Consider the following 26372-nt stretch of genomic DNA (forward strand, 5'->3'; position numbering starts at 1 on the left):
TTTTTGTATTGACATTTTAGAATATGGCGTGTTGTCAATAAGCAGCAGCAAAAGGACTGAAATACTTTTTCTAACAAACGACACATTTAAATTAGTTTTATAATGACACTATGAACATTTAGCTTTTCAGAACAGCTATGTGCTTGCCAGAGATCTGGATAAATATGCGAAATATAATAGACTAATACACATTCAAACCCTTTGTGATACCTACACCATAATGATGCAATCTTCCATACTTTCACTGTGTGATACAGTGTGCGGTACATACTGTATGTATGTATTTATGTGTGTGTGTGTGTGTGTGTGTGTGTGTGTGTGTGTGTGTGTGTGTGTGTGTGTGTGAGGGGTGGTGGCAGTCGAGCTACATAATGGGGCTTCCACTGGTCTCTTTACAAGCTGTGAATGGGCAGTGAAGGCTTGGGTGCTCGTAATAAAAGTTAACAATAATCTCTGGTGTCTTCCTTGTGTAGCTTCTGCAATTGATTTGATAGTTTAAACCCCACTACACGCTCTGAATCTCCAACCATGGATCCTGAGTGTGTCCAAGTGCACACAGTAACAAGTCACAGGCTTGTATGCTTTAAAGTCTTTGGTTTGAGATGTAAAAGCCGAGGGGCAGAACGTGGTGACGAGTGTACCTGCAAGTATGTGTTTTCTCTCAGGCCCAGTGTACCTGAGCTCCTGCAGTAGACAGTCTCTTGTTCTCCATCACTGTGGAGCCAATGTGCTCCTCCTCCATCTCTTTAATCCTCTTCTCCTCTAGGAAGGCCACGAGAGAATTCCGCATGTCCACCACCTCCAGCATCTGCTGTAGGATCTGCTCCTCTTCTGCCTGTTGCTCTGCAGTTTTTTCAGAGTCTACAAAACACACACAAGACACACAAATTTTTTTTAAAACAATATTTATGATATTTTCTGCATAAAGGTACACAGACAATTCATACCACAAATCTCAATATAGGCTAATTTGCTATCCTGTTTAAATATCCTTATTACATTTTAAACCATTACATAAAATACATTCAGTTTCCAACATACGATGGAGATGCGTTTTAATGACCCCATCAAAACTTGAAAATATCATAAGTCGAGGCATGGCCTAGCCTACCCAGAAGTCTTTAAAAAATGGTGATCAGTTTGGGAAAGTACACTGTAATTTGGTAATAATAACAAATTACAGTACATAATTGAGCAAAACAGAGCATTTTATAATACTGTAATGTATAAACCTTACAGTATATATGTATGTGGCAGAGTGGGCGCACTGTTAAGATGAGACTAATCAGTGTGCTCTGTTTAACTGTCTGGTGACACCGATAAAAAGAAAAAGTCTAGCTCTGACACAGAGACAACTGAACCCTGTCGGCCGCTGGTGAGAGTAAGCCATGTCAAAATGCAGGAGATGCGCACGTCCTGGCAGCCTCCCAACGCATTGTACCGAATACATGCTGCTACGTTTGCCCGGCACACAAAACATCATTGTAAAATTGAAAAATCTTTAAGTTGAACCATTGTAACTCAAGGACTGTCTATATATAGAATATTATATAGAACACTATACAGTAGTGTTTAAATTTTTATTTTACTTCATCTATATTAAAATATCTATAGTATGAATAGACTGCTATCAGTAAAATATAATTCACATAATTGTAATAGTACTGCATCCAGCTAAATAGCTGATAGACATTGAAACTAAAGGTCTTCAGCAGCAGGTACTGTCGCATCCTCTGATCCTTTTCAAATCTACACAGAAAATCAGCTTTTGATGGAAAAATATATTTACTTCAATGAGTGACCACAGCAAAAAAAAATTTCCAAAATACCTTCTATCTCCATATAGCGGCGTAGCTCAAGCTCCAACATGCTCTGCTTGTCCTCGAGCTCCAGCTGTCGAGAGCTAGATAACAAATATTTAACAGATATCACATTAGTATTACATGTGGCTGGGGTAAGTAAATGTCATGGTATGCATTATATAATATATTATATATATATATATATATATATATATATATATATATATATATATATATATATATATATATATATATATATATATATATATATATACAGGAGTGCAGAATTATTAGGCAAATGAGTATTTTGACCACATCATCCTCGTTATGCATGTTGTCTTACTCCAAGCTGTATAGGCTGGAAAGCCTACTACCAATTAAGCATATTAGGTGATGTGCATCTCTGTAATGAGAAGGTGTGGTCTAATGACATCAACACCCTATATCAGGTGTGCATAATTATTAGGCAACTTCCTTTCCTTTGGCAAAATGGGTCAAAAGAAGGACTTGACAGGCTCAGAAAAGTCAAAAATAGTGAGATATATTGCAGAGGGATGCAGCAGTCTTAAAATAGCCAAGCTTCTGAAGCGTGATCATCGAACAATCAAGCGTTTCATTCAAAATAGTCGACAGGGTCGCAAGAAGCGTGTGGAAAAACCAAGGCGCAAAATAACTGCCCGTGAACTGAGAAAAGTCAAGCGTGCAGCTGCCAAGATGCCACTTGCCACCAGTTTGGCCATATTTCAGAGCTGCAACATCACTGAGTGCCCAAAAGCACAAGGTGTGCAATACTCAGAGACATGGCCAAGGTAAGAAAGGCAGAAAGTCGACCACCACTGAACAAGACACACAAGCTGAAACGTCAAGACTGGGCCAAGAAATATCTCAAGACTGATTTTCTAAGGTTTTATGGACTGATGAAATGAGAGTGAGTCTTGATGGGCCAGATGGATGGGCCCGTGGCTGGATTGGTAAAGGGCAGAGAGCTCCAGTCCGACTCAGACGCCAGCAAGGTGGAGGTGGAGTACTGGTTTGGGCTGGTATCATCAAAGATGAGCTTGTGGGGCCTTTTCGGGTTGAGGATGGAGTCAAGCTGAACTCCCAGTCCTACTGCCAGTTTCTGGAAGACACCTTCTTCAAGCAGTGGTACAGGAAGAAGTCTGCATCCTTCAAGAAAAACATGATTTTCATGCAGGACAATGCTCCATCACACACGCCCAAGTACTCCACAGCGTGGCTGGCAAGAAAGGGTATAAAAGAAGAAAATCTAATGATATGGCCTCCTTGTTCACCTGATCTGAACCCCATTGAGAACCTGTGGTCCATCATCAAATGTGCGATTTACAAGGAGGAAAACAGTACACCTCTCTGAACAGTGTCTGGGAGGCTGTGGTTGCTGCTGCACGCAATGTTGATGGTGAACAGATCAAAACACTGACAGAATCCATGGATGGCAGGCTTTTGAGTGTCCTTGCAAAGAAAGGTGGCTATATTGGTCACTGATTTGTTTTGTTTGGTTTTGAATGTCAGAAATGTATATTTGTGAATGTTGAGATGTTATATTGGTTTCACTGGTAAAATAAATAATTGAAATGGGTATGAATTTGTTTTTGTTGTTGCCTAATAATTATGCACAGTAATAGTCACCTGCACACACAGATATCCCCCTAAAATAGCTAAAACTAAAAACTACTTCCAAAAATATTCAGCTTTGATATTAATGAGTTTTTTGTGTTCATTGAGAACATGGTTGTTGTTCAAATTAAATCCTCAAATAAAATTAATCCTCAAAAATACAACTTGCCTAATAATTCTGCACTCCCTGTATATATATATATATATATATATATATATATATATATATATATATAAAAGGCAAAATCTACAGCATGCTTAAGGCAACTTAAATCATAAATCAGTCCCCTATATTCATCATAATAAGCATTAGGCATTTTAAATAAATGTTGCCAGGAGCAACGGCAGAGAAGAAATTACATCCTGAATGTCTTGTAATAATTATTGTAGAAATGACTGCTCCATATATAGAACAGCTGGTATAAGCAGGGGCAGGCTTGACTTACGCCACCATGAGATCGGATTCCTCTGAAACCAGAGCATTCTTCTGTTGGACCAGTTCAATCCACTGGTCAATCATTACTGTAGAGGCATCAGAACCTTGGGAAGAAGAACAGAGATTAACACGACCAGAACAGAACTTTTATCCAGTAGATAGACAGATATGAAGCACATCATGAACCTGATTGAATCACTGACTGACTGACAGAGCCCAGTTTACAATAGATAGAAAAAGTAGCAGAGGAAACTTTTGTTATATTATTATATTTCTTCTTTTTCACTTATATTTTTTTCATTTATATATTTGTATTAAATATATAAATTAAAATAAAATAAATCAAATTGATGCAATATACTTTATTATATTGATTAAATAAAATTCAATAAATGGAAAAAATGTATTAAACACCCTACCCAATTGTTACACCCCATTTGGATAATATAAGTGTGTTTTACATTTAATATTTAATTTTCTAAAGCTATGATCTACATAACTGTTCTACTTAATACAATCCTGGGGGGATTTTACCTATGTACCTCACAATAAAAGGATTGCATTCGGTAAGCATGTGCACTGAACTGAAAAAGTTGTGTATCCTGTGAAGAATGCGTTAAAAGTGAAAGAGACACACCAGCCTCTCGTCTGAGAGATCTCTCTAGCAGCACTCCCTTCTCCTCCAGGTCTTTAAATGTCACCTCAATCTCCTCCAGCCTTCTCTGGATAGACTAAAGATTACACAGATACCAGAAGGATGATTACATTGAATATTATAAGATAATAGTGGTACGGCATGGCATAACCGAGCAGATTTTAGATTCTGTTTTTGCTGCATACGATAAAAGGACCATTGCAATGTGGGGGCGAGAAGATGCAAGTAGGGCAACATTTTCACACATAATACGCCATACTGGTGCAGCACAAATCTAATCTTAGGTTACAGAAAATAAATATAATATTCTAATAAGAGGACTGTAAAAATACAGTGAATAAATAAATTTAAATATATAGAAAAAACATTTGAAAACATGTAAGTAGGTAATGGGTAATGAACCTGGATACTGGTTTAACTGCTAGGAAATGAGGGGAAATAAAAAAAAAAAAAGTACTGTAATAAAGAAACGTTGACATTTCTTTCTAATTCTTGTGAATTAGACTTGTGTAATATTTATTTATACCTCATTATTTTTCTATGTAAAAAATGTTTTCAGTTAAAAAGACCACTAATTTCCACTACTCAGGTTTAAGCAGAGAAAGCGAAGGTGTATCTTGGGTTGGTATTCGCTGTGTAGTTGGGAACTGCTTCCTAGCAGTAGCAGGTACATTTTCTACAGTACATAGTTCTTTAGCAGTGTCTACATGGCTAAATTTAAATAAATCAATTTCAATAACCAGTGATGAAAAGCAGCATACCGTATTTTTCAGACTATAAGCCGCTACTTTTTTCCCCACGTTTTGAACCCCGTGGCTTAAACAATGAAGTGGCTTATTTATGAATTTTTCCTGGGTTTTTCCCGTTTTCACAAACTTCAAGCCAACAAACTGAACCCCAAAACATTAGACCAATGAAATTTCCGAACGGAAACGAAGGAAAAAAAACAAAAAAAACAAAAAAAAAAACGCATGACGATGCCAAAAGAAAAACTCCTGAGAGAAATAGTTGTGAAAGGAAGGAGGAAGGCAGTGAACAATGACTTTCTTGGTCGGCTACTGTTTAGATACAAGCCGTCGTAACGTGTTGAGTCTGGGTGAAGGGAGAGCTCACTAACTCCAGTTGCAACAGAAATCATATAAGCACAGACAGGTTTCCAAAACTCGTGCTTTTTTATTTTTCTTGGCAACAGCGTTACGGGTTAGTCAAAGAAACTTAGAAATGAGCATCAGAAAATAATAAGGACATATTCCTTGGCCTTGCACACACGCAGTAATATCGGAAAAATGCGGCGCCAGGCTATTCCCAAAATACCACTATGCTCCTAAAGAAGGCGCAACATATTTCACCCGTTACACTGTGTAACATACACTGTCTTTTGTATAAAGTATAAAGTTTTGTATAAAGTTCATTAGTTTCAATGTAGACACCCGGAAATTACGGTAATTACTTTCTAATTATCAGAACCTTTAACATTACTTGCATTTTTTTGAGTCATAACTCGTGTAAATTGCACATGTCCCATAAATGTCATGTTGAATGTCATTTGATATATTGTCAGTGTAATATCAGGAAGTGATGATGAAATTGCACATTCATAGTAGCAGTACTCGTGTGTCATTGTGCTTGACAAGTGTGATCTACAGGCAAAATAAATCATAGGACGTTATGCAGTTATGAAAAATGTGGTGTGCGATTTTTATTTCATAAAAGCAATTTTATTATATTTTTAAGAAAAATGCCAGAAATTCCATTTTTTAGTACCGTCTGTTCAACTAAAACAGAAATCAAATCATCTTACTGGCTGTAGTCCAATAATTGGCTTAGAATTTCTCAAAATCATTTTTGGTGTGTTAGTGGAAATCATTTGAAAAGGAAATCAATTTACAGTTACTGCAAAAACAAAATGTTATGGGTAATTGAATATATGTTCGCAGTGTGATCTGTTTGAATAAAAAATGTGTATTTTTATTATTTTATATTTATCCATATTTTTAAAATGCTTGGTCTGATGATGTGTCATATGTCATGTGCTATTTCTAACCTGAGCTTTACGCAAGCGCTGAAGTTCGCTCATCTTGGCCCGTCGTTCCAGAGTCCTCATCTTCATTAGCTCCTGTTTCTCTTCCTTAGACAGGTTCACTGGCACAGCCTAAACAAATAAATACACACTGTAACATTATCAAATTCAGCCACAAAAGACGTAAGGATTACACATTTTTCTATTCAGAAGCTCTATTAACAGAGTCCACATTCGACTTTGGGAAATAAATTAAAGTTTAAAATATGCATATCCTGTATCATGAGCATGTATTCGTTCCTCAAGGGCAGATCTCCAGTCAGCACCTGCTGAGAGGGAAAAGCTTATGACTACTAATTAGCTTCCAGCATCTAACCTGGCTATCCAGGAAACGCTCCAGAGTAAAATCCTCTTCATTCTCTTCCTCATCTTCATCAGCATCCTCATCAGCATCGACCTCATCATCCAAATCTGCCTGACATAGTCCTGATTATGAAGTTAAAAAAACATCAGTCACAAAATTCAGACATGGGTTCTGATTTGAAACATACAAAACCACATAATCCTGTGTCACAGATCTACAGAATCTACACTCAGATACAACATTAACTAACCATTACCTAAGTAAAAGCATTTACAATTTTTAGGAAAATATATTACTTTCCTATTTAAACCTAGCTTTGTGATCAAATTTGGATTTACTTTCGGATATGTTCTGCCCATTTTAATTCCATATATACTTAAATCAGTATTTCAATCAACCTAAAAAAAAAATAAAAAAAATAAAGTGTGTGCTAGCATTCAAAATGTAGTCTAGTTTATTCTTTAAACATGAGAAAAGGTAATGATGTATGTTACTTAATAGCTGCACTGTCTATTTTATGTTAGCAAAAATGTACTTGTTTGTTTGCAGAAGTGAAAGTAAGGGTCTCATTAGGTGGTCTTTTTGCAACAGCATATTGAATACACAGGTCTTGGACACGGTTTTAGTCCTTCCCCTCTGTACTGTAAAGCAACTGAATGCCTATATCTATACCGATATAACAAAATGCTAAGACCAGATATTCCTGCAACAGTACAAACATGAACCATATTTATATTTTTTCTGAGACTGAACAAACACCTTGCAAGCTATATTGAAATGACATATTGCATTTTATATATATATATATATATATATATATATATATATATATATATATATATATATATATATATAAAAATGCAATAAGTGAAAATGGAAAAAAGACACACAAAAAAATGTAGGTGCTCAAACATGAATCTGCTCAAAAACCAGCAATAATTTCAGCTTTCCAGCCAATGTTTAAAAAGTTAATTAACTTCATTTCCTGCAGTCAGTGCCAATTCCTTATTTTAGTGCCTTTCACTGACTTTCTAAGAGATGATGGTGCTTGCCAAAGCACAAACACATATTTCTCATTAACTACATTTTTGATTAACATTGGATTAGCGTCGAGTACAGTTTTTCAATAAGGGCTTTTACATGCACTAATAAACTATTAAAATAAAAAGAAATCACTACGGAAAATAAGATACGTTTCCCAGATAAAAATGAAGACCTTCTATTGCCATTACTTCACTTATTATTAGAGCAAGGAAGGTAAGATTCACCGATTAAATTCGGTGTGTTGGCATAAAAGTTAACCAATTATGACCAACAATTTGTGACCAATATTTTAAATGTAGATTAAGTTATTTTTGCCAAACTGTTTTTGAAGCACATTCTCTCGCTGCTTACTTAAATATGATACATCACAACGATGGGAAGACAGGCGTGTCCTGAGAGTCACATCATTTATTGATTAACATGGCAGAAGTAGAGCTGCATCTTCCTGGCACTTGAGTAAATGTATGATTTGCTGTCTTCTGAACCAAAGAAATAAAACCGAACTACGTATCTAACATGTTGAATTGCATAGCATCATATTTTTTTTTCATTGCAACGTATTGCATTGAATCGCATTGTGTTCAGTCAAATCGAACTCGGATCGCACTGCATCGTAATGGGGTGAATCGTATCTCATCAGGAGCTGCTTCATATGTATCTTCAATGTATCATTTGTTGGCTATGCTTTCGAGATTCTAATCACATCAGCCTTATATAGATGCACATCCCTAGTTAGAGCCTTTATATAACAGACCAAATGATACACAGCTTAAAAATTTTATTCACCCGATTTATTCCAGTCACCACCCCAGATTTAACCCTTATTTAATCAATCATTTAATCAATCAATCGGTCAATAAATTCCAAAGTTAACCGTGTTAAATCTGATACAAGGATAAGCAGTAACATGTCTATACCTGAAGGATGTATTCGTAGCACACTGAAGCGGTGCTGCAGCCGTGGTGAAGACAGGTTCCAGGGTGAAAACTTGGATCTAACTCTTCCCTGTTGAAGCTGACTTTCTCTCTGTCCATCCTCCTTCTTTCTCAAACCCCGGCGAAGCTTTTTCTGTCGAAGGTTGCTCCACAATGATCCTCCACTTGAGTAACCCTCCTCCTCTGCTCCTCCTCCGTCCTGTGGCCTGGAGGATGAGGATGTAGATGAGGAGGACGCAGGGGTCTCAGAGTCGGAGTCCTGGTTAAAGGTAAAGTCTGTCAGCTGCGTTTTCTCCTCTGCTGTTAACTGGAGCTTCTTAAGTGAAACTTTGGGTTTGGATTCAGTGTCTATTTTCAGGCCATTTTCTGTCTGAGCAGAAAAAGTTTGAGAGTCGAAGTAATTTTCAGGAAGGGTTTTCGGCACAGATATGACGGTAGTGAGGTCTGGTAAAGGATCTTGATTCTCATCCATGTCAGTGGGTGATGAAATGTTATGGATGGTGCGGGGTTTAGGGACAGGCACTCGAGAACCACGTGGTGCTGGCACTGGGGTAGGAACAGGAATGGAACAATCATCACCTATTTGGATATCACTGTCCTTTGACTGTGTCTGGCATACCGGGTCCAATTCAGGAGTGGGGTCTTGGACACCAGTCAATCCCAGCTGGTCCTCAGGCTCTGTAAAACTGTTGGACTCTGTGGTTTCATCACATTCTGAATCTATCGATATTTTATAGGAGCTTTTTCTTTTTACAGAGCGACACATCTGAGGAGTCGCATTAAAAACACTTTCTTGCTGTCGCTCATTTTCACTTGCTTCATTTTCCACATTCTGTTCCTCACTCTGCTCAGTGTGACTGCTCTGGTTTCTTTTAAGATCCTGTAAAGATGGGGGGAAAAATGGCAATGCATTTAAACTGACATGCAGCCTTTTAGAATACTCTCAAATCCAGCCTCATCGCATCTCAGAGAAAATGCAAGCATGATGATTATATCTGGTAATGATCTGGGAAATCCGGGATGGGTACCAATATCGTAAGAAATTGCTGCATCAGATAAGAGTGGAAAAAATACTATGAATGGCTGTGTTTAAGTGTTTGAGCAGTTTGTGCAGGATCATTTTAGATGGCCAATCTGTTTCATCCAATAAACAAGACACCTTTTGTAATCTAAAAACATTACTGATTTAGTACTGAACTGTCTTGTGTTAAATCCTAAAATTTAATCCCACATGCGAAAGGTCTTCCCTTACAGCATGCTTCTCTCTCTCTCTCTCTCTCTCTTTCTCTCTCACACACACACACACACACACACACACACACACACACACACACACACGCACACACGCACACACCTTTATAATCTCTCTTCTCTATGCAGCCACTATGTTACACGATCAGCAAAACGCAACCAAGCGTGCAGAAACACAGCCCAGCACAATGCTTCGACCAGTGTCGCAATAATACGTCTGCATTCTGTATAATGTAACAGGAAAGTGATCCTTCATAATGAGCCATGATAGTGCAAATCTTCACCGAAATCCAGAATGCAAATTTGCATTATTAATCAGCATTGTGACACTAATAGAGTACATTGACAGTGATGGGAGCACTAACACCCTGTGTAATTAGCTGCGATTTGTTCCATACCTCTGCACCTGCAGATTGATCCGATTGCTCTACGTCTCGCTTCTCCTTATTCTCCTCCTTTGGTTCGGAGTGCTGCTCGCAGTAAAACCTCCCTGTGGATAGAGCAAAGAGTAAACAGCTGAAGCTGGCACAATATGCTGCCATGCAATCATACTTCTCTACAGAGGAAAGAAAAAAGAAAAAGCTGGAATTATGCATGCGTTTATGCAAATGTGTCTTTTTATTTAACTGCAGAAAAAAAAAAAAACACTAAATAAAGCCTATAATTAATGGCCTTATTTTCCATAAATAAATAAAAAAATCAACTAATTTAAATACTGCTTCACACTTCACATGCAGCATTTCCGACATGTGACATGACAACGCCTAGAAAAAATAATTTTACCTGTTTCGGCATGAAAGGTGTATCCTCCCTGGCGCAAGGTAGTACCACATTGCTGGCATGTGAAGCAACTGCGGTGAAAGAACTTGCCCTCAGCGCTGCCTCTCTCCAGCACATAGAGCTGCTGATTGCAAAAGTAACACAGTTCGCTGCTTCCGCTGTCTGCCACCGGCACTGTGGGCACGAGCTGTGGCATGAGACAGAACAAGTATGATGATGTCTTCTCACCTACTGCAAGGTAAACCAACTGCATTGCTTTTTACGCCAATTAAGGAAAAATGGTCTGCCACAGGAGCTGTTGATACAGTTCAACACTGCAGTCATTCAATCTGTCCTGTGCACATCCATCACCATCTGGTCTTTAGCACCAACAAAACAGGACAGAAACAGACTGCAGCAAACAGTTAAAACAGCAGAAAAAAAAAATGCTCCCCTGCCCACTCAAGTCAAGTCAAGTCAAGAGGACTCTCCAGGACTCTGTACCATGCAAGAACCAGGAAACAGGCAGAAGAAAATCACTACTGAACCTTCGCACCCTAGATACAACCTCTTTCAACTCCTCCCTTCTGGCAGGCGCTACAGAACTTTGTTCACCAAAACTGCCAGACACAAGAACAGTTTCTTTCCTCAATCACCATTAGTAAAAACTGACCTTAACTGTATGCCCTGCTTCATATCTATAAGTACTCATTATCAGAACAGTCAGTCATCACATCATCCCCATATGTTACACACACTATTGCTGCTGTATATTTTACACAAGTTTTAAAGTAAACTCTTTATATTACATGAAGCACAATACTGCTATTTGCACTACCATGCACTCACACACTTTAAGTACATTACTGATCTGTTCTAAACTCTGTATATTGTGTTCTATTTAATACTTGTATTTCCTATATTGTCTCGTATGGTCGTTTTTGTCTTATATAGTCTAAGCTTCATGTATAGTGTTTTTTATGTCTGTAATTTTGAGTCACCAAATAAACGGCCAATAAACCTGATTCTGATTGCCCGACATCTCATAGTGAACATTTATGAAAGATCTTTAGCCTATAAACACATCATCCATATTTATAAGCCCTTTTTTTTGGCAGTTTAAAAAAAAATCGTAAAAGAAAAAATGCTGCACAGCAACATTGTGATGACTGGAATTGTCTTACACATGGGTAACAAATGTTCCACTACACAAGCACATACGCAGACACGCAAACACCCTTTCCCCATTAAAATGGCAGTACTCACGTCTTTCTTTTTCTCTTCCTCCCTCATATCTCTTTCCTTTTCCTCTCTCTCAGCAGCCAGACGCTCCTGGGGGAAAAGTCACATGACCTCATTTGTGGCTTATGTTATGTAATTCAAGCAGACATAAACAATGAGTTTAATGGCATTCGTAACTGCTGTTTGGAAGGAAAAATAACAAGCAGGCAGTGTACTACGTGAAAATGGCCTGCTGTTTGGTGCCCACCTTGCGTCTTTGAAGGGAGTTGTGCTTCAGCTTATTTAAGAAAAAGACAGCGGAGCGGGTTCTAGCTAAGGAAAGAGACTTTCCCAAGCTGGCCTGCTCTGTAAAGCACAAAAATGACAAAGTCAGCTACGTTAAATCCCTTTAATATATAAAACCAGAATCGAGAACCATACTGGTAAGCAACTTATTATTTTTCTGTATCTAATCACATATTAAAATTGCATATTTATATTAAAAAAGCTCTACTGTTTGTTTTTTTTTACCATTCCACACTATGCTATAGTGTATTACCACAGACAACATTTTTTACACCTTTTCTGTAATAAAAACAGAACAGGTTCAAATATGCAACTGTCTGAATCTGTAAATAAATGTTTTTTATAATCTGTCTTTATAGTACACAATCAAACTAAAAAGTAAATGAGGCAATAGCTTTTAGATTATTTTATAGCAATGATTTGATATTTTCAATAATTACTAAAACTTTCACTTATTTGTGGTTGGGTGCTTCCTTTTTACACCCACTCTGAAACCAAACTGTAGCCAGGGCCTCTCCAAGATAAGCATTAAAACATAAGTGTTACATGCTACAAAATATGAATTGCTTTTTGTTCCTTTGATTTATTTTCATCACTGCATTTAAATCAATAAAATGACCCATATCATAAGACGATTACACCTGTATGACCAAAGTTGCTGTTTTCCAACACTGAAGTAATTCATTAAACATGCATTTTGACCCACACAACTACTTTGGAAATGCTAATCCACAAATACTTCCTTCTGAATGCACAGTTCAGATGGAGTGTGTAAATAATAAATACATGACTATAAAATTCATGAAAAAGTTTTCATAAATATTTATTGCCTGCCCCAACAGCTGCCCTTGGACATGCATTATAAGTTAGATTTATTCTTGGTACATGGATATGTGATGAAAGCAACTTTATTAACTGTAGAAAAATTACTAGCATCAGATACTCGATTCTTTGTAAGTTTTCCGTGATAGTAAACTAATCCTAATAGTAACCTAATCCTAATAGGCCAATAGTTTTGGGGGAAAAAACGATTTTTTACATAGCCGTTCAATTATAGGTGAAAGTATAGAATAGTGAAAGGAGTACTTATATAACAAAATAATTAACAGTTAAAATCTAAAGAAAAAAGTACATAATTCATGCTTGAAACAAAATCACTTGATTCATGTCTGTGCCTTACATAATTTTCACATTTATAAATGCAAATCTGGATTCTTAATTAATTTTCAATAATACTTGCATAATCAAAACATGAATCATCATTTTAGGTGCATACAAGAAAACTCTTGACTCCATAACCCATTCCCACCAGATGTTATTCTGTTCTCCTGAATGCATGCACACCTCCACACATCCATCATCCTGCTCGAGTGACAGCTCTACACATCTGGATAAGATTCCACATGAACGCAGCATCAAACCCTGAAGGCTGGACCTTGCTCATTTCTCAGCATGAGAAATCATTTCTTAATACCTTTTTGCAGCTTCGACGACACCAGATTCCCCTCTAATGGAATGAACGAGAGTGTGTGTGTGTGTGGCAGCTGTAGCAGGGTTGGGAGAATCCCACCCTAGCCCTGACAAGCTATTTCCCATTCGAGTTCTGCGTTTCCTAAATGCTTCGTGTGCTGGTGCAGCAGCACTTACAGGCAGCACAGAACAGCCCATTCACAGCAAAGCATGATGGGAAAAGGGCTCTTAAAGAAACAGTGACTTCATAACAGGACATTCTTGCTTGTACGTTTAGGTTTTATCTGCAAAGCTTCCAGCATTGAAAACCAACTGCCACCACACACACACCCCAACACAACCTGCAACATAGTACATTACCTCTAAATATGATCTTTCTGGACTGTTAATCTGCACCCTTATCTATATACATTTTGATGCTGATATACACTGATAATTACTATGCTTTACAATGACATATTTCCATACTCAGTCTGCTCACCTTCACACCTTCTGCTGTCCTCTATAAATCTTGAATGTAGTTATGTCCTATGTATTTATGCGCTTCTGCCTCGCTTGTCAACTAGAGCATGTTTTCTACATTTCTTTTAATTTGACATGACTGTAGAACATATAGTCCTGTTAATAAAAAACATGTAATGTATATATTATTTTGCACACCCAAGTGGTACACAGTGGTCCATATAAGGAAATGGCAGTGGTCTGTATGTATAATTATGTTTAATTAAAGACTATAAATCCCAATTACTAAATCATAAAAACCTTTATCTGGAGGTAAACTCCCAAAATGCTCATTGTGAACATTAGACATACCCAAAAGTGTATTGGGTACTATCTTTTTAGCCATGAGAATCGATACAAATAAACTACAAGCTATGAACAGTAGCTATCTACAACTCTGAGCAAAAAGCTAAGAAATATGTGCTCTTTGTGTGACCTTTTAATATTTGCATGGATTTGCAGTTTTCCCTGCTGCTGTACTCATTTGTTTTTCTGCATAGCCTATGAGCGAAAGCTCTACTGCCAGCCTGGGTTACGTGATGTCGATAAGAGTCACATTGATGTGTGACACCAGCATATGTTTCAGCTTTAAGAATGTTTTTTTTTTTTTTTTTTTGCTTTTAAAGCACAGTTTAGTAACACGGAGTCTACATTCAATGTTGTGCTAGGTACACATCTACCTGCTGGTTTGGGAGACTCATTGAAAGCGTTGTGAACCTGAGTGAGGTAAAGGACCACAGACAGCTGATCAATCTCCTTGCTAGAGGCAAAGTCACTGGCAGACATGATGGGTGTGATGCCAAACTCCTTCTGCAGAATGTCAAAGGCCATCTGGTTGTTGTATGTGGCATTTTTTTCATCCAGAGTGGACACGTCTCTGCAAGAGAATAAAAGCATCAGCTCGGAAAATAGCAGATGGTGCAGCTTGGGGGTTTTGAACATGACAAAATACTTGCGTCAGTGCTTACACATATTGTGGGCTGTCAAATGCTTAATATGGGGGAAGAGTTTCACAACATGGCATTAATCACACAATGCTGCTGCTGTATGAAAATAATCAACAATGGAGTAATGTGATGTGATGCTGAGTTACTGTTTATTACCCTTAGAGGATTATTTTTCCATAATGCCACATCCTGTACTGTTTTATTACTCCTATTCCACTGCAATTACATGATTAGCAACGTATAATTTATAAAAGAACGATGATTAAGTTTACAAATTAAATGAATATACTGCCACATCAGTAAAAATGGCTAGTATAGAAAAAAAGAAAAAAGTATAGTAGAAATAAACAGTCATTTCGTCACTTTGAATAAAAGTAAATATGAATATAAAACCCAAAATGTTTCATAGAAACCGCAAGTACAATGTCCCCTATTCTTTCAAATAGAATAAATAAGCAAGCATATTATGCAGAAAGTTTCACCACATCAGTGAAAAATGTTTTTGTTAAATATCTGCACATTTTTAAAATCCAATTTTTATTAGGTACGTGTGAATGAAAACGAGTGCATTAATATAAACCTGTTTTGCCTTGCAGCCAGCACAACTGCCAGAGCCACTGCTGCTCGACACAAATTACATTCAAGAACACTGCTGTGCTATAACCTATTATAATGACAGTATATACTGAGATTATTAGTCATGATGTCTGGTTGTGCATGTCTGTGTGCCAAAGACAGAAAGGGTAAAAGGAAAAAGTATTTCATTACACATTCGGTAGAACAAACCTTTAAATAATAAATTTTGCCTTTCATATTGTAATTACTACTGTTTTATTTTAATTTATTGTTTATAATTACAGTTAACCATAAGGTGAAAAAAAAGAAGCCTTACATGAGTTTGGGTCTGAAGTGTTGGATCAGAGCACAGAGTGCCAGGCCAGATCTCCATGACTGACTCAGGTCTTTAACCTTGACCCGCTCACACCAGGCTGTGTGTTTCTGACACCAGTTCAGCAGGTCCACCACACGTCGCAGGGAAGCTGCACACACGCGGATTTCAACATTTCAGGGACTAGTATTACTAAACAAAGGAAACTCTGCACCAACCAAACTGTAGCTATACTGTCAATTACTGTAATAAAATGCTATTAGAGAAAACTACTATTCAGAAATAATGGTAAATCATGTAATGAGATTTTAGGTCAAAAAGCCAACTTTACTACCCTATTATGTAGTGTATTTTTCGCTATGAAGATGGACCGAATTTGAACTATACAATATTTATACACTGTCTTGTTATCATATCTCTGTATTTTAATTGTGTCTTTAATGTACCTTGATATTTATTACATATTGGAGTTTTTTTGTTTTGGCTTAATTTGTTGGAATCCAAGTGGTCCTCAACACTGTACAGATGCTGCACCTGAAAAGCACACAAAAAAACTACTGACGTACACTGCTACAGAAATAATGTAATGAGCCGAATAAATTCCACCATGCAAACAGAATGCATAATCTAAAACAAATAACAAAATAAACTAACATTAGTGAGCAAGGTAAATATTAAACACACTCACTTGTGCAGGTTTTATGGAAGACAAGTTCACATTGGGGTACCGGGTGCTTGGATCAATGCTGTAGGCTTGGTAGTTCTTGCTTGTGTTCTCCGGCGTGGTCTGCGATAGTAACTGATACATGCTTTCCCTGTTTAAATCAAATGATAAGCAAGATAGATGATTAGTTTTTCCTCTTACCCAGAATACTGCTGCATTTTAGCTATCAAGTGGTCTTTTAAAATCTTCACACTATCTCTTCAGCTATAGCTATCATGTGGTACATGTGGCACTTATTATAAATAAATGTTATGTATTTGCATTGCTCTGTAGTACCTCTCTGAAAGAACCTGCAGATGTGGCATTCCTTTACCCCAGCTCCTCACCATCCATGCAGTATCAAAAGCAGCCAGGAATCCTCGTGCAATTCCTGTTCCCAATGGCCAAAAGGGCTAGAAAGATCATAACTGAATTATTTTAGATGGAAAAAATGAGCTGGACCTACAGTGTAAAATGTTACAGCATCAACTAAAGTAATTATATAAAATTTGCAGTTTACCCAAATGTGCCAAATTATTTCATGATTCTTGATCACATATGTTTTGGGTGAGTTTCCTAATAATTTACAAACAAAAAAGTAAAAGAAAAAGTGATCACTAATTTACAAAAAACTCTAGTCTATTTTTAATTATTAAGCTTACATTTTATATAGAAACAACATTATTAATGATAAAACGTTCAAAACATTGTTATTTGGTAATTTATTACTGCTGCTTTCAGTCTGTTTATTATAAATTACAAAAACCTCATAAGGATATTCCTTATATCTTCTAAATATGCATTTTGACATTCATCACAATATCAATGCCACAATGGCATATCACACAACTTCATCTATCCATTTTACAACTAATTGTTAAAAATACTAAAATAAATTTGTGTTTATAGATAAAAATGATCAAAATAAGAATATGGCTGTCAGAACTTTGGAAATGCCTAGATTTTTATGGTTTTTGACAGACACATGCATGTTCCATTTGATAATATGAAACATACTATGCAATTTAATGGTATGAAGACTTACATTGACCAAACAAATATACAGTATTGTAGCATATGTTATTGGAAAATCCTCCTTTAGAATGAACATAACAGCTTTACACACTCTTGGCATCCTGGCAGTTTCCCAAGACTTTCTGCTGAAATACTTTTCCATGCCTCTTATAAAACTTGCCAAAGGTTTTCTACACTAGTTTTTCTTTCTGACCTTGCAAGAGCAGTTTGATAGGATTAAGTTGGAGTGTCTGGGCAGGCTATTCCATCACAGATAACACAACAGCCCACTTTTTTGCTACTGTAAAGTACGTGTGCAAGGCTTGGATGTATGCTTCGAGTCACTAATTTATTGTATGGCAAAATTGTTTCAATTAGCCACAGTCCAGACTGTGCATGGCATTGAAGTATGGAATTTACTATGTTGGTTCAGTATTTCTCTCACCCGGAATAAGTTTCAAGCCTTTCTTACTTTAAAACGAGCCCAAACCATTAAGCTTCCACCTCCAAGACTGTGGTTTAAACATATGAAGTTTCCATCTCGCTGCATCTCAAATACAATGCAAATAAATAGTCTACAAACCCCAGGCAGATTTTAATGTTGTAAAATATGAAACTAAGATAAATCATGCCAGGACATTTTTCACCCTAAGTGTGAAATTACAATTTATAAAAATGAAAAGCAGAAACTTTTTTAGAGAAAAAAAAAAATATAAGTCTTGGTTTAATCTTTTGCCTCACAATAACCTGCCAATTTACAGGGGTGTGTAGACTTAGTTTTTTTTCACAATAGGTCAGAGAAAGGTCAGACTATACTGTGAGGAAAGTGTGTATGTACATATTTGGCACACACCTCCACCAGGCAGTCTCCAACCAGGCCAATGAGGAGTTTCTTGCCTTTGCGCTCCATCACCATCGATGAATTCTCAGCACGGTGCATGCAGGTGAAGTCGAACATGGCTACATCTGCCTTACCATTGTAATTCCTTGCGAATTCAAGATTAGGAAGTTTGTGGGCCGTGGAAAAAGCGGCAGCGTCATACGCGTACTTCAATAAGGCCTCCCCATTAACGTTAGCAAGTGCTAACAGCTGTTCCACATTAGCATAGTCCTGAGAGAAAGAGATAACACATGAAAAGAAGTATATTTGTTTTTACAGTTTTTCTCAGTTGCTTTAGAGCATTGTGTTTTTAAAACAATTTGTACAAACAGCACAACACATTGCATAAGTACTTGTATCAATAAACTTATCATTGTTATCAGAATGACAAGTCCTTTTGTCATTGTTCACAAACAAGATCTTAAAAATGTTGTGTCATGTTGCCAGTATGACGCCACACAGTTTTAATAAACAACAGTTTGGATTACAGTAATTGAAAAAGCACACGGATAAGTTCTTCTGTATTGCATTTTTGAATTTCAACAGTAATATATATTTATTTGATTGCGTATTTCATTTATATTGATTGCTGTAATAGTGTCCATTCATTTCTTGGTTGTTTATCCATTTTCAGAAATTGTAATTCTGTGTTTTGCCCGCAAAAGTCTGTATACACCCGCAAATTAAAGGTTCACGAGAATCACCTTTGAACCATTTTAAAGAACTAGTTCATTATTGTTTGATCTTATGCCATACACTTGCCTTCATAATTACAATTCGAGATTCATCTGCGCAATTAATAAATTCAATTTCAGCTTGACGGATGATGACAACAGTTTGCATTTAATGGTTATTTAATGAACTGATGCCTAGATGTTTAGGGGGTTAAGACTATTCAGATGAAAGTAGTACAATACATTTTAAACACCACAATAACTGATAATGTAGAAAACAGCAGACAATTTTAAACAATCAATTAAATGAATGTACCAAAGCATCTGCAATTTGATCAAAACAACAAGAATTGCTTTTATGATGTGCACAAGTGACAATGATGTGGAGGTTGAACACCTGATCTAATCTGAGAAATGCTTCAAAGTAACTAAGAGAAACTGTAAAAGCCATCATTAAATGTGTTCCCTTTTGCATTTATTAAGACTGAGACGGTGTTTGCATACAGATGTGTTGCTTGATACTTTGCATTCTTGATTGACCACCGTTATACTCATAGGATTTACGGACTAAATAAAAGAGAGAGGCTTTTACTTGTCTCATATGCAATACAGCACAGCAACATTCTTTCTGCATTTATCCCCGTTTGTTTGGAGGCTGTGGTCAGAAAGCAGGACAAGCTACAGTGCCTCTAAAAAAGACAAGGTTTAGGGCCTTGCCCAAGGGCCCAACAATGGCTGCCTGGCAGTGCTACAACTTAAAACTCTGCCTTCTGTTTAACCCACAAATTTAACCATAGAGCTACCACTTCCCCAAAAGGGTATTGCATCAGACATAACCAAACCAAAGGTTTCCAAATACAGGAATTAAAAAAAGAGAATAACAATATACTTGGAAAGTTACTAATGTTTTTTATTTCTTTATATTGATTTATAATGCTTTGCCCTGGTGGTCTAGTGGTTAGGATGCAGCGCTCTCACTGCTGCGGCCCGGGTTCACTCCCCGGTCAGGGAACCAACCCCAGCCGTTAGGGTTGCACAAGCCTTAGTGCCGGTCCCAAGCCCAGATAAATGGGAAGGGCTGTGTTAGGAAGGACATCCAGCATGAAAACATGTGCCAAATCAAACATGCGGATGGTCCACTGTGGCGACTCTTAATGGGAGAAGCCGAAAGAAAGTTTTACTGCTTTGCCTGCTGTTTATATAAGTTTAACCCATTTTGTTATACTTTACATAACTTGCATCAGAATTGATACACAATACAGTGATGCTATGTAGTATTAGGGTAGCTTAGTAGGTAAGATGTTGGACTTTGATCAGAAGGTTGTTCAAATCTCACCACAACCAAGCTGCTACTGCTGGCCCTTGAGCGAGGACTATAGTGCTCATCAAATGGTGTGTGTGCGGTGTGTGTGTGTAAGTGTATTTTGGCCTTACTTGCTTGATGACTCCTTTCTTTAGAAGACTGTTTTTCTTGGCAGTCATGACAAAGTAGTGAGTGTCATCTTTGTAGTAGACAATGTTCTCCAGATCAATGCCTGGGAATTAAAAAAAGAATTAAAAAAATGTAAAGGCAGTCACTTTTAATATCTTCCTCACCACATTTGTGATGTAATTTTCATATAATTTGATTTCCTCACCGCGCCTTCTGAGTTGTAAGTATAAAGTTTCTTTATATTTAATGAACATTAAAAAAATGTTTTGTATTTTTTTTTTATGTTGGTGTACACTTATTCACATCCAACAATTCATGTTTTTAAGTAGAGTAGGGTTTGTGCTTTATTTTTTTTTTCACATCAAGAGAAAAAAAAAAAATCAAGAGATAATTGCTCCCACCGTCTTCAGAAAAATGTGTTAATTAAACTCTGTATTAATTGGGTTGAAACAGTAAGGCAATTTCATCTATAACTTTTTTTAATGGAAAAAGTTTTCGGAAAATCCCTTGCATACTTCAACCCTATTAAATATTAAAAACTAATATGCTTTTTCCTACATTCTCTACTATATAATAAAAACCTGCAATTAACAACTTTTATTAAGGAGTTGAATTATAAAACATATATCTGACCTTCCCTAATAAATGATAATTATTATTGCTGTTGTTAGTTTGTATTATGTACATATTTTAGAATTAAAAAAAGGGGAAAATAGATAAAAATTTAACTTTCCCTGTTTTTGAGGTACTGCTGTTTATGCTACTAAAACAAAATAAACAAACAGAAAAAATCAACAAAATATTTGCAAGTCTGTGAAAAAATATACGTGATCACGTATTATACACAAGTAATTTTGTGCATGAAAATAAATGTGAGTTAGAGCGTGCTTTTATCCACATAACTCCACATTGGCACACTGTCCTGCTTTCATACCCATCTCTGTTTGGAGCTGCTGAAAGAATTTCTGGTTGTAAATGCGTGCCACGCCACTGATCTCAGGAACCTGAGCCTCGGCTGCGGTGCGGTGGTTAACAAAGTTAGCCGTGATGCCGATGGCCAGCTTTCCTCTCAGCTCCTTTCTCTTAAACCCTGCGGCAGAAGCATAAATACAGCATGTATTAACAGAATGTGATGACTAATCTATGAATACACACTCATACTTCAGATTAGAGATGTGACTGTACATCAGTGGGAGGGAATATCATGATAATAAGCATGTAAACAGTCCTAGAAATGTTTTTTAAAGCCCCTCATAAGTCAATTTATTTATTCAGTAGCTGTTTATACTTTTCAGGGTTTCTATCGATCCTGAACCAACGCAATTCAAATTCCAAAACATATTTGCACTACATAACAAAAAGCAATAGATATGTTCAAATAACTTAAGTGTCCCAACTGTACCCACTAACAAATACACTTTCAGGATATATAATTTTATTTTTAATTAGTCTGATACATTTTGAAACTCAACATGCACTTATTCAGATCCCTTCTCCTATTTCAAGCTACACCAAGAGGCAGTCATTACATCACTTATACTAGGGCACCGAAAGGAGAACATTTAAATGCTGGCTTTTTGTGTTTGAATATGTAAAATTATGAAAATCCAAGTAGCATTTATGCTTCTAGTCTTTTCTAACAAACCTTACCATCAGGTACAAATCTTCCTCCTCCGGCAGAGACAAAAACATCAAACTGATAGGAAGATGCAGGATGAGACTCGGGATGCAACAAAGCCCTCCAGCCTGGAGGAGAACAAGAGTTACTTTGTTTTCAGGTCCCATTTTACTTCACCTCAAGACCCACTTTGCCAGAAACACCAGTAGAAGTGAAGTAAAACTGCATAGAAGCTATGTACACATACCGGTTCCTGATATTTCTGGTTCAACCAAACCATTGTAAGTCACTCCAGTGTGAACCTCAACACCCAAGATAAGAGCCAGCTTCAGCAAAATTAACTGCAACTGGCGGATACCTGCACATTACAACCACATGTGAAGACAGATAAGTCAGAAAACACATTGCTATACACATGGTGGTAACTGTGCAAAAGTTTTAGGCAGGTGTGAAGAAGTGTTGTAAAGTAAGATTTTAATTTTGGCAAACTGCAAAGTGAGAAGACAGAAGAACCCTTCGTAAACCAGCATCACGTCTTATACTTGCACACTTGTTTTCTAATATCAGAGTCAGGAGTATGATTAACTATTATTTATATGAAATACAGTCATTAAGTAAAACAGAAACAGCTGTTTAGGAGGCTTAAAACAGAGTTTGTGCAAGACAGGTCCTACATCATGGCAAGACTGAGCACATCAGGTAGAAGACACAGGGTAGGTTTTAATGCATCAGCAAAGCCTCTCCCAGGCAAAGATTTTAAAACAGACTGGAGTTTCAAGATGTGCTGTTCAAGCTATTGCAAAAGAAGCAGAAAAGAAACGGCTGATGTTGAGCACGTATATGCAGTGGTTGGCTAAGCAAACTTAATGCAGCTGATGAAGAACATGTCATGCTTACTAACACTGTGCTATCAGCAAAGAACAGGCAAAAACCAATAAAGCCCAGGTACACCCATTACTGTCTAGAGAAGTCCATTGTGGCAAAAAAGCTATACCTTTGAAGTGGAAATAAGGCTACTGTAAATGACTCAACTATATACAAACACATGGGAAATGGGGTGCACAAAAATGCCAGCAGGCGCTTTGGCTTGATGAGTCAGAATTTTTAAATATATGGATGTAGCAGGAGGCAGTTTGTTCGCCTAAGAGTTGAAGAGTGGTACACTAATGAGTGATTGCAGAGTGATTTCTGCAAATGGTGTTGGAGATTTGATCAGGATTAACGGTGTCCTCAATGCTGTGAAATATAGGCTGATACTTATCCATGAAGCAATACCATCAGGGAGGCATCTGATTGGCCCTAAATTTATTCTGCACACTAAGTTCATGTCTTTTTGTTATATACCCTTTGATGGCAATGACAGAGATCAAATGTTTTCACAAGGTTTTTACACACTGTTGCTGGTAGTTTGGCCCATTCCTCCATGCAGATCTTCTCTAGAGCAGTAATGTTTTGGGGCTGTCACTGGGCAACACAGATTTTCAACTCCTCCAAAGATTTTATATAGGGTTGAGATCTGGAGCCTGGCTAGGCCACTCCAGGACTTGAAATGCTTCTTCTTCGTCCACCAAGCTGCTTACCAATTGCAGATTCAGTTTCCCAACCTGGCACAGGTCTACAATTTTGTTTCTGGTGTCCTTTGACAGGTCTTCGGTCTTAGCTATAGTGGAGTTTGGAGTCTGACTGTTTGAGGTTGTGGACAGGTGTCTTTTATTCTGATAACGAGTTCAAACAGGTGCCATTAATACAAGTAACAAGTGGAGGACAGAGGAGCCTCTTAAAGAAGCCATTACTGGTCTGTCAGAGCCAGAAATATTTTTTTGTAGGTGGCCAAATACTTATTTTCCACCATAATTTGCAAATAAATTCTTTAAAAATCAGACAATGTGATTTTCGGGATTTTTATTTTTTCTCATTTTGTCTCTCATAGTTGAAGTGTACCTATGATGAAAATTACAGGCCTCTCTCATCTTTTTAAGTGGGAGAACTTGCACAATTGGTGGCTGAATAAATACTTTTTTGCCCCACTGTACAGTCAACATCATCTTTAGTGCAGAGAAGAACAAGGAATACTGGAAGTGATAATTTGGCCCCCCACAGTGCCCTAATCTTAAAATCATTGAGTCTGTCTGGGATGACATGAAGAGACAGAAGAATTTGAGGCAGACTACATTCTAAAAATGCATTTGGAACAAACTACCTGCTGAGTTCCTTCTACAACTTGCCACACCAAATAATGATTTGAATGCATTCTTAGTTTACAGCATTTTTCTCATGTGCCTAAAACTTTTGCACAGTACTGCACATTCATTGTAAATAGATACTCACATAAATGTATTAATATATTAGATACTTGTATTGCCTTTACCCATTGACACAAATTATTTGTATTATACATGCCAAATGAAATGTTTGTTTAGTGAAACAAGAGAGTAATTTTTTTTTCTTAATTATCAGTTACTTCCTGTTTACTAATATAACTGGATGACCAGCAGTTCAATAAAAGTATTTCATTTAATCATTTATTTAGTGTAACTGCATTCTTGCATGTGCAATAAAAACAAATAGTCTGGAGACCCCAGATTTATCCGTCTACACATCTCTCGCTCATATCATACACACACACACACACACACACACACACACACACACACACACACACACAGACACACACACAAATATATACACTATTAACCTGGAAATGTCAATGGTGCAAAGCTACATAAAATATGTAGCTTATGTATTTTATTTATGTACATCAAATAACACAAGGTATTTTGATGCTTACTTGATTTACAAGAGGTACTTTTTAAATAACAACACTCACTAATGTGGTCGAGAGAACCAGAGCAGAATTTGCCATAGAACTTCTTTGCACCAAGGTTACGTAAATCTCGGATTGTGTATGGCCAAAGATGCAGGACATTGTTCCTGGAGAATGATGTTCTCTTTTCCAACAAAACAACCTGTGCACCCAACAGGGCCAACTCTATAGCAGTCCTCAAGCCACATGGGCCTGCTCCCAAGACTAAACACTGTAACAGAGGAAAGAATAAATATAAAGCCATACATAAAACCATAAAAATAAGCAATTTTGAAAAGCAATTTCAAACAACTGTAAAAAAGCAATTGTAGACAGATTCCTACCTTAGTCTTGGCACAGGGTTTGCCCTGCTCATAATCAGAGTGTGCTGCCCGCTTGTCAATCTTCTGCCAGAGTTCTTTTGCTTTCCAGTAATTCAGCCTCTCTTTTAACTTGCTGTAAAAATTGCTGTAGTCCTGAGCATCTAACTCTAGGTGGCGACAGAGCTCAGTAAAATTCTGCTGAACCTCTTTGCAGGTCTGAGCGAGAACAAAGTGGTCAAACAAGGCATGGCTTGAATTGACAGGTTCCTTCTGATCAGTCATGCTGTAGGATAGTCTAGAAGAGCACATGAGATGATTTTACATTAGTAGGTGCTGAATGACTGGTGTTCGGCTGTGAATTGTGGAACAAGCAGGCATAATCATCATTAGAGGTCATTATCATCCACAGAATACACTAGAAAATACAATGAATAACTGACAATGATTTGAACAGGTGCAAGAAAGTGACAAGCAAAATAGGAGTTACACAGTGTTGAGAATAAATCTTGCACACCGACACTGACCTTTAACCTTTGCTAAACAGGAGTAACAGCTGTTTATCTTAACTTCCTTAAAATGACAGATGGCAGTAACTGATTTTTAGAGGTTAGACAAAGAAAAACTGGAAGTATTGCATTATACACTTTCTAGTCAATTCTGTGTATGTCCCCAGAAGACTCTGTTCAGCTC

General features: G+C 37.1%; 1 protein-coding gene across 1 annotated transcript in view; it reads right to left on the bottom strand.

The window, feature by feature from the left end:
• Positions 1-287: 287 nt before the first annotated feature.
• The window catches only part of mical1 (microtubule associated monooxygenase, calponin and LIM domain containing 1), a 34662-nt gene continuing 8577 nt past the window's right edge, over positions 288-26372 (bottom strand). The window contains exons 2-24 of the mRNA XM_046869595.1: positions 25704-25977; positions 25384-25591; positions 22804-22914; positions 22589-22684; positions 21873-22028; positions 20941-21041; positions 18806-19063; positions 17236-17351; positions 16924-17050; positions 16682-16769; positions 16239-16386; positions 15080-15276; positions 12391-12488; positions 12168-12233; positions 10926-11109; positions 10541-10632; positions 8874-9771; positions 6925-7034; positions 6573-6680; positions 4511-4604; positions 3884-3977; positions 1830-1903; positions 288-861 (exon numbers count right to left, since the gene is read on the bottom strand). Coding sequence (XP_046725551.1) covers positions 662-861; positions 1830-1903; positions 3884-3977; positions 4511-4604; positions 6573-6680; positions 6925-7034; positions 8874-9771; positions 10541-10632; positions 10926-11109; positions 12168-12233; positions 12391-12488; positions 15080-15276; positions 16239-16386; positions 16682-16769; positions 16924-17050; positions 17236-17351; positions 18806-19063; positions 20941-21041; positions 21873-22028; positions 22589-22684; positions 22804-22914; positions 25384-25591; positions 25704-25964 — 3885 coding nt within the window. The 5' untranslated portion in view covers positions 25965-25977 and the 3' untranslated portion in view covers positions 288-661. The remainder of the gene's footprint in view (positions 862-1829; positions 1904-3883; positions 3978-4510; positions 4605-6572; positions 6681-6924; positions 7035-8873; positions 9772-10540; positions 10633-10925; positions 11110-12167; positions 12234-12390; positions 12489-15079; positions 15277-16238; positions 16387-16681; positions 16770-16923; positions 17051-17235; positions 17352-18805; positions 19064-20940; positions 21042-21872; positions 22029-22588; positions 22685-22803; positions 22915-25383; positions 25592-25703; positions 25978-26372) is intronic.

The sequence above is a fragment of the Silurus meridionalis genome, chromosome 16 (assembly GCF_014805685.1).
Source record: "Silurus meridionalis isolate SWU-2019-XX chromosome 16, ASM1480568v1, whole genome shotgun sequence".
Classification (NCBI taxonomy): Eukaryota; Metazoa; Chordata; class Actinopteri; order Siluriformes; family Siluridae; genus Silurus; species Silurus meridionalis.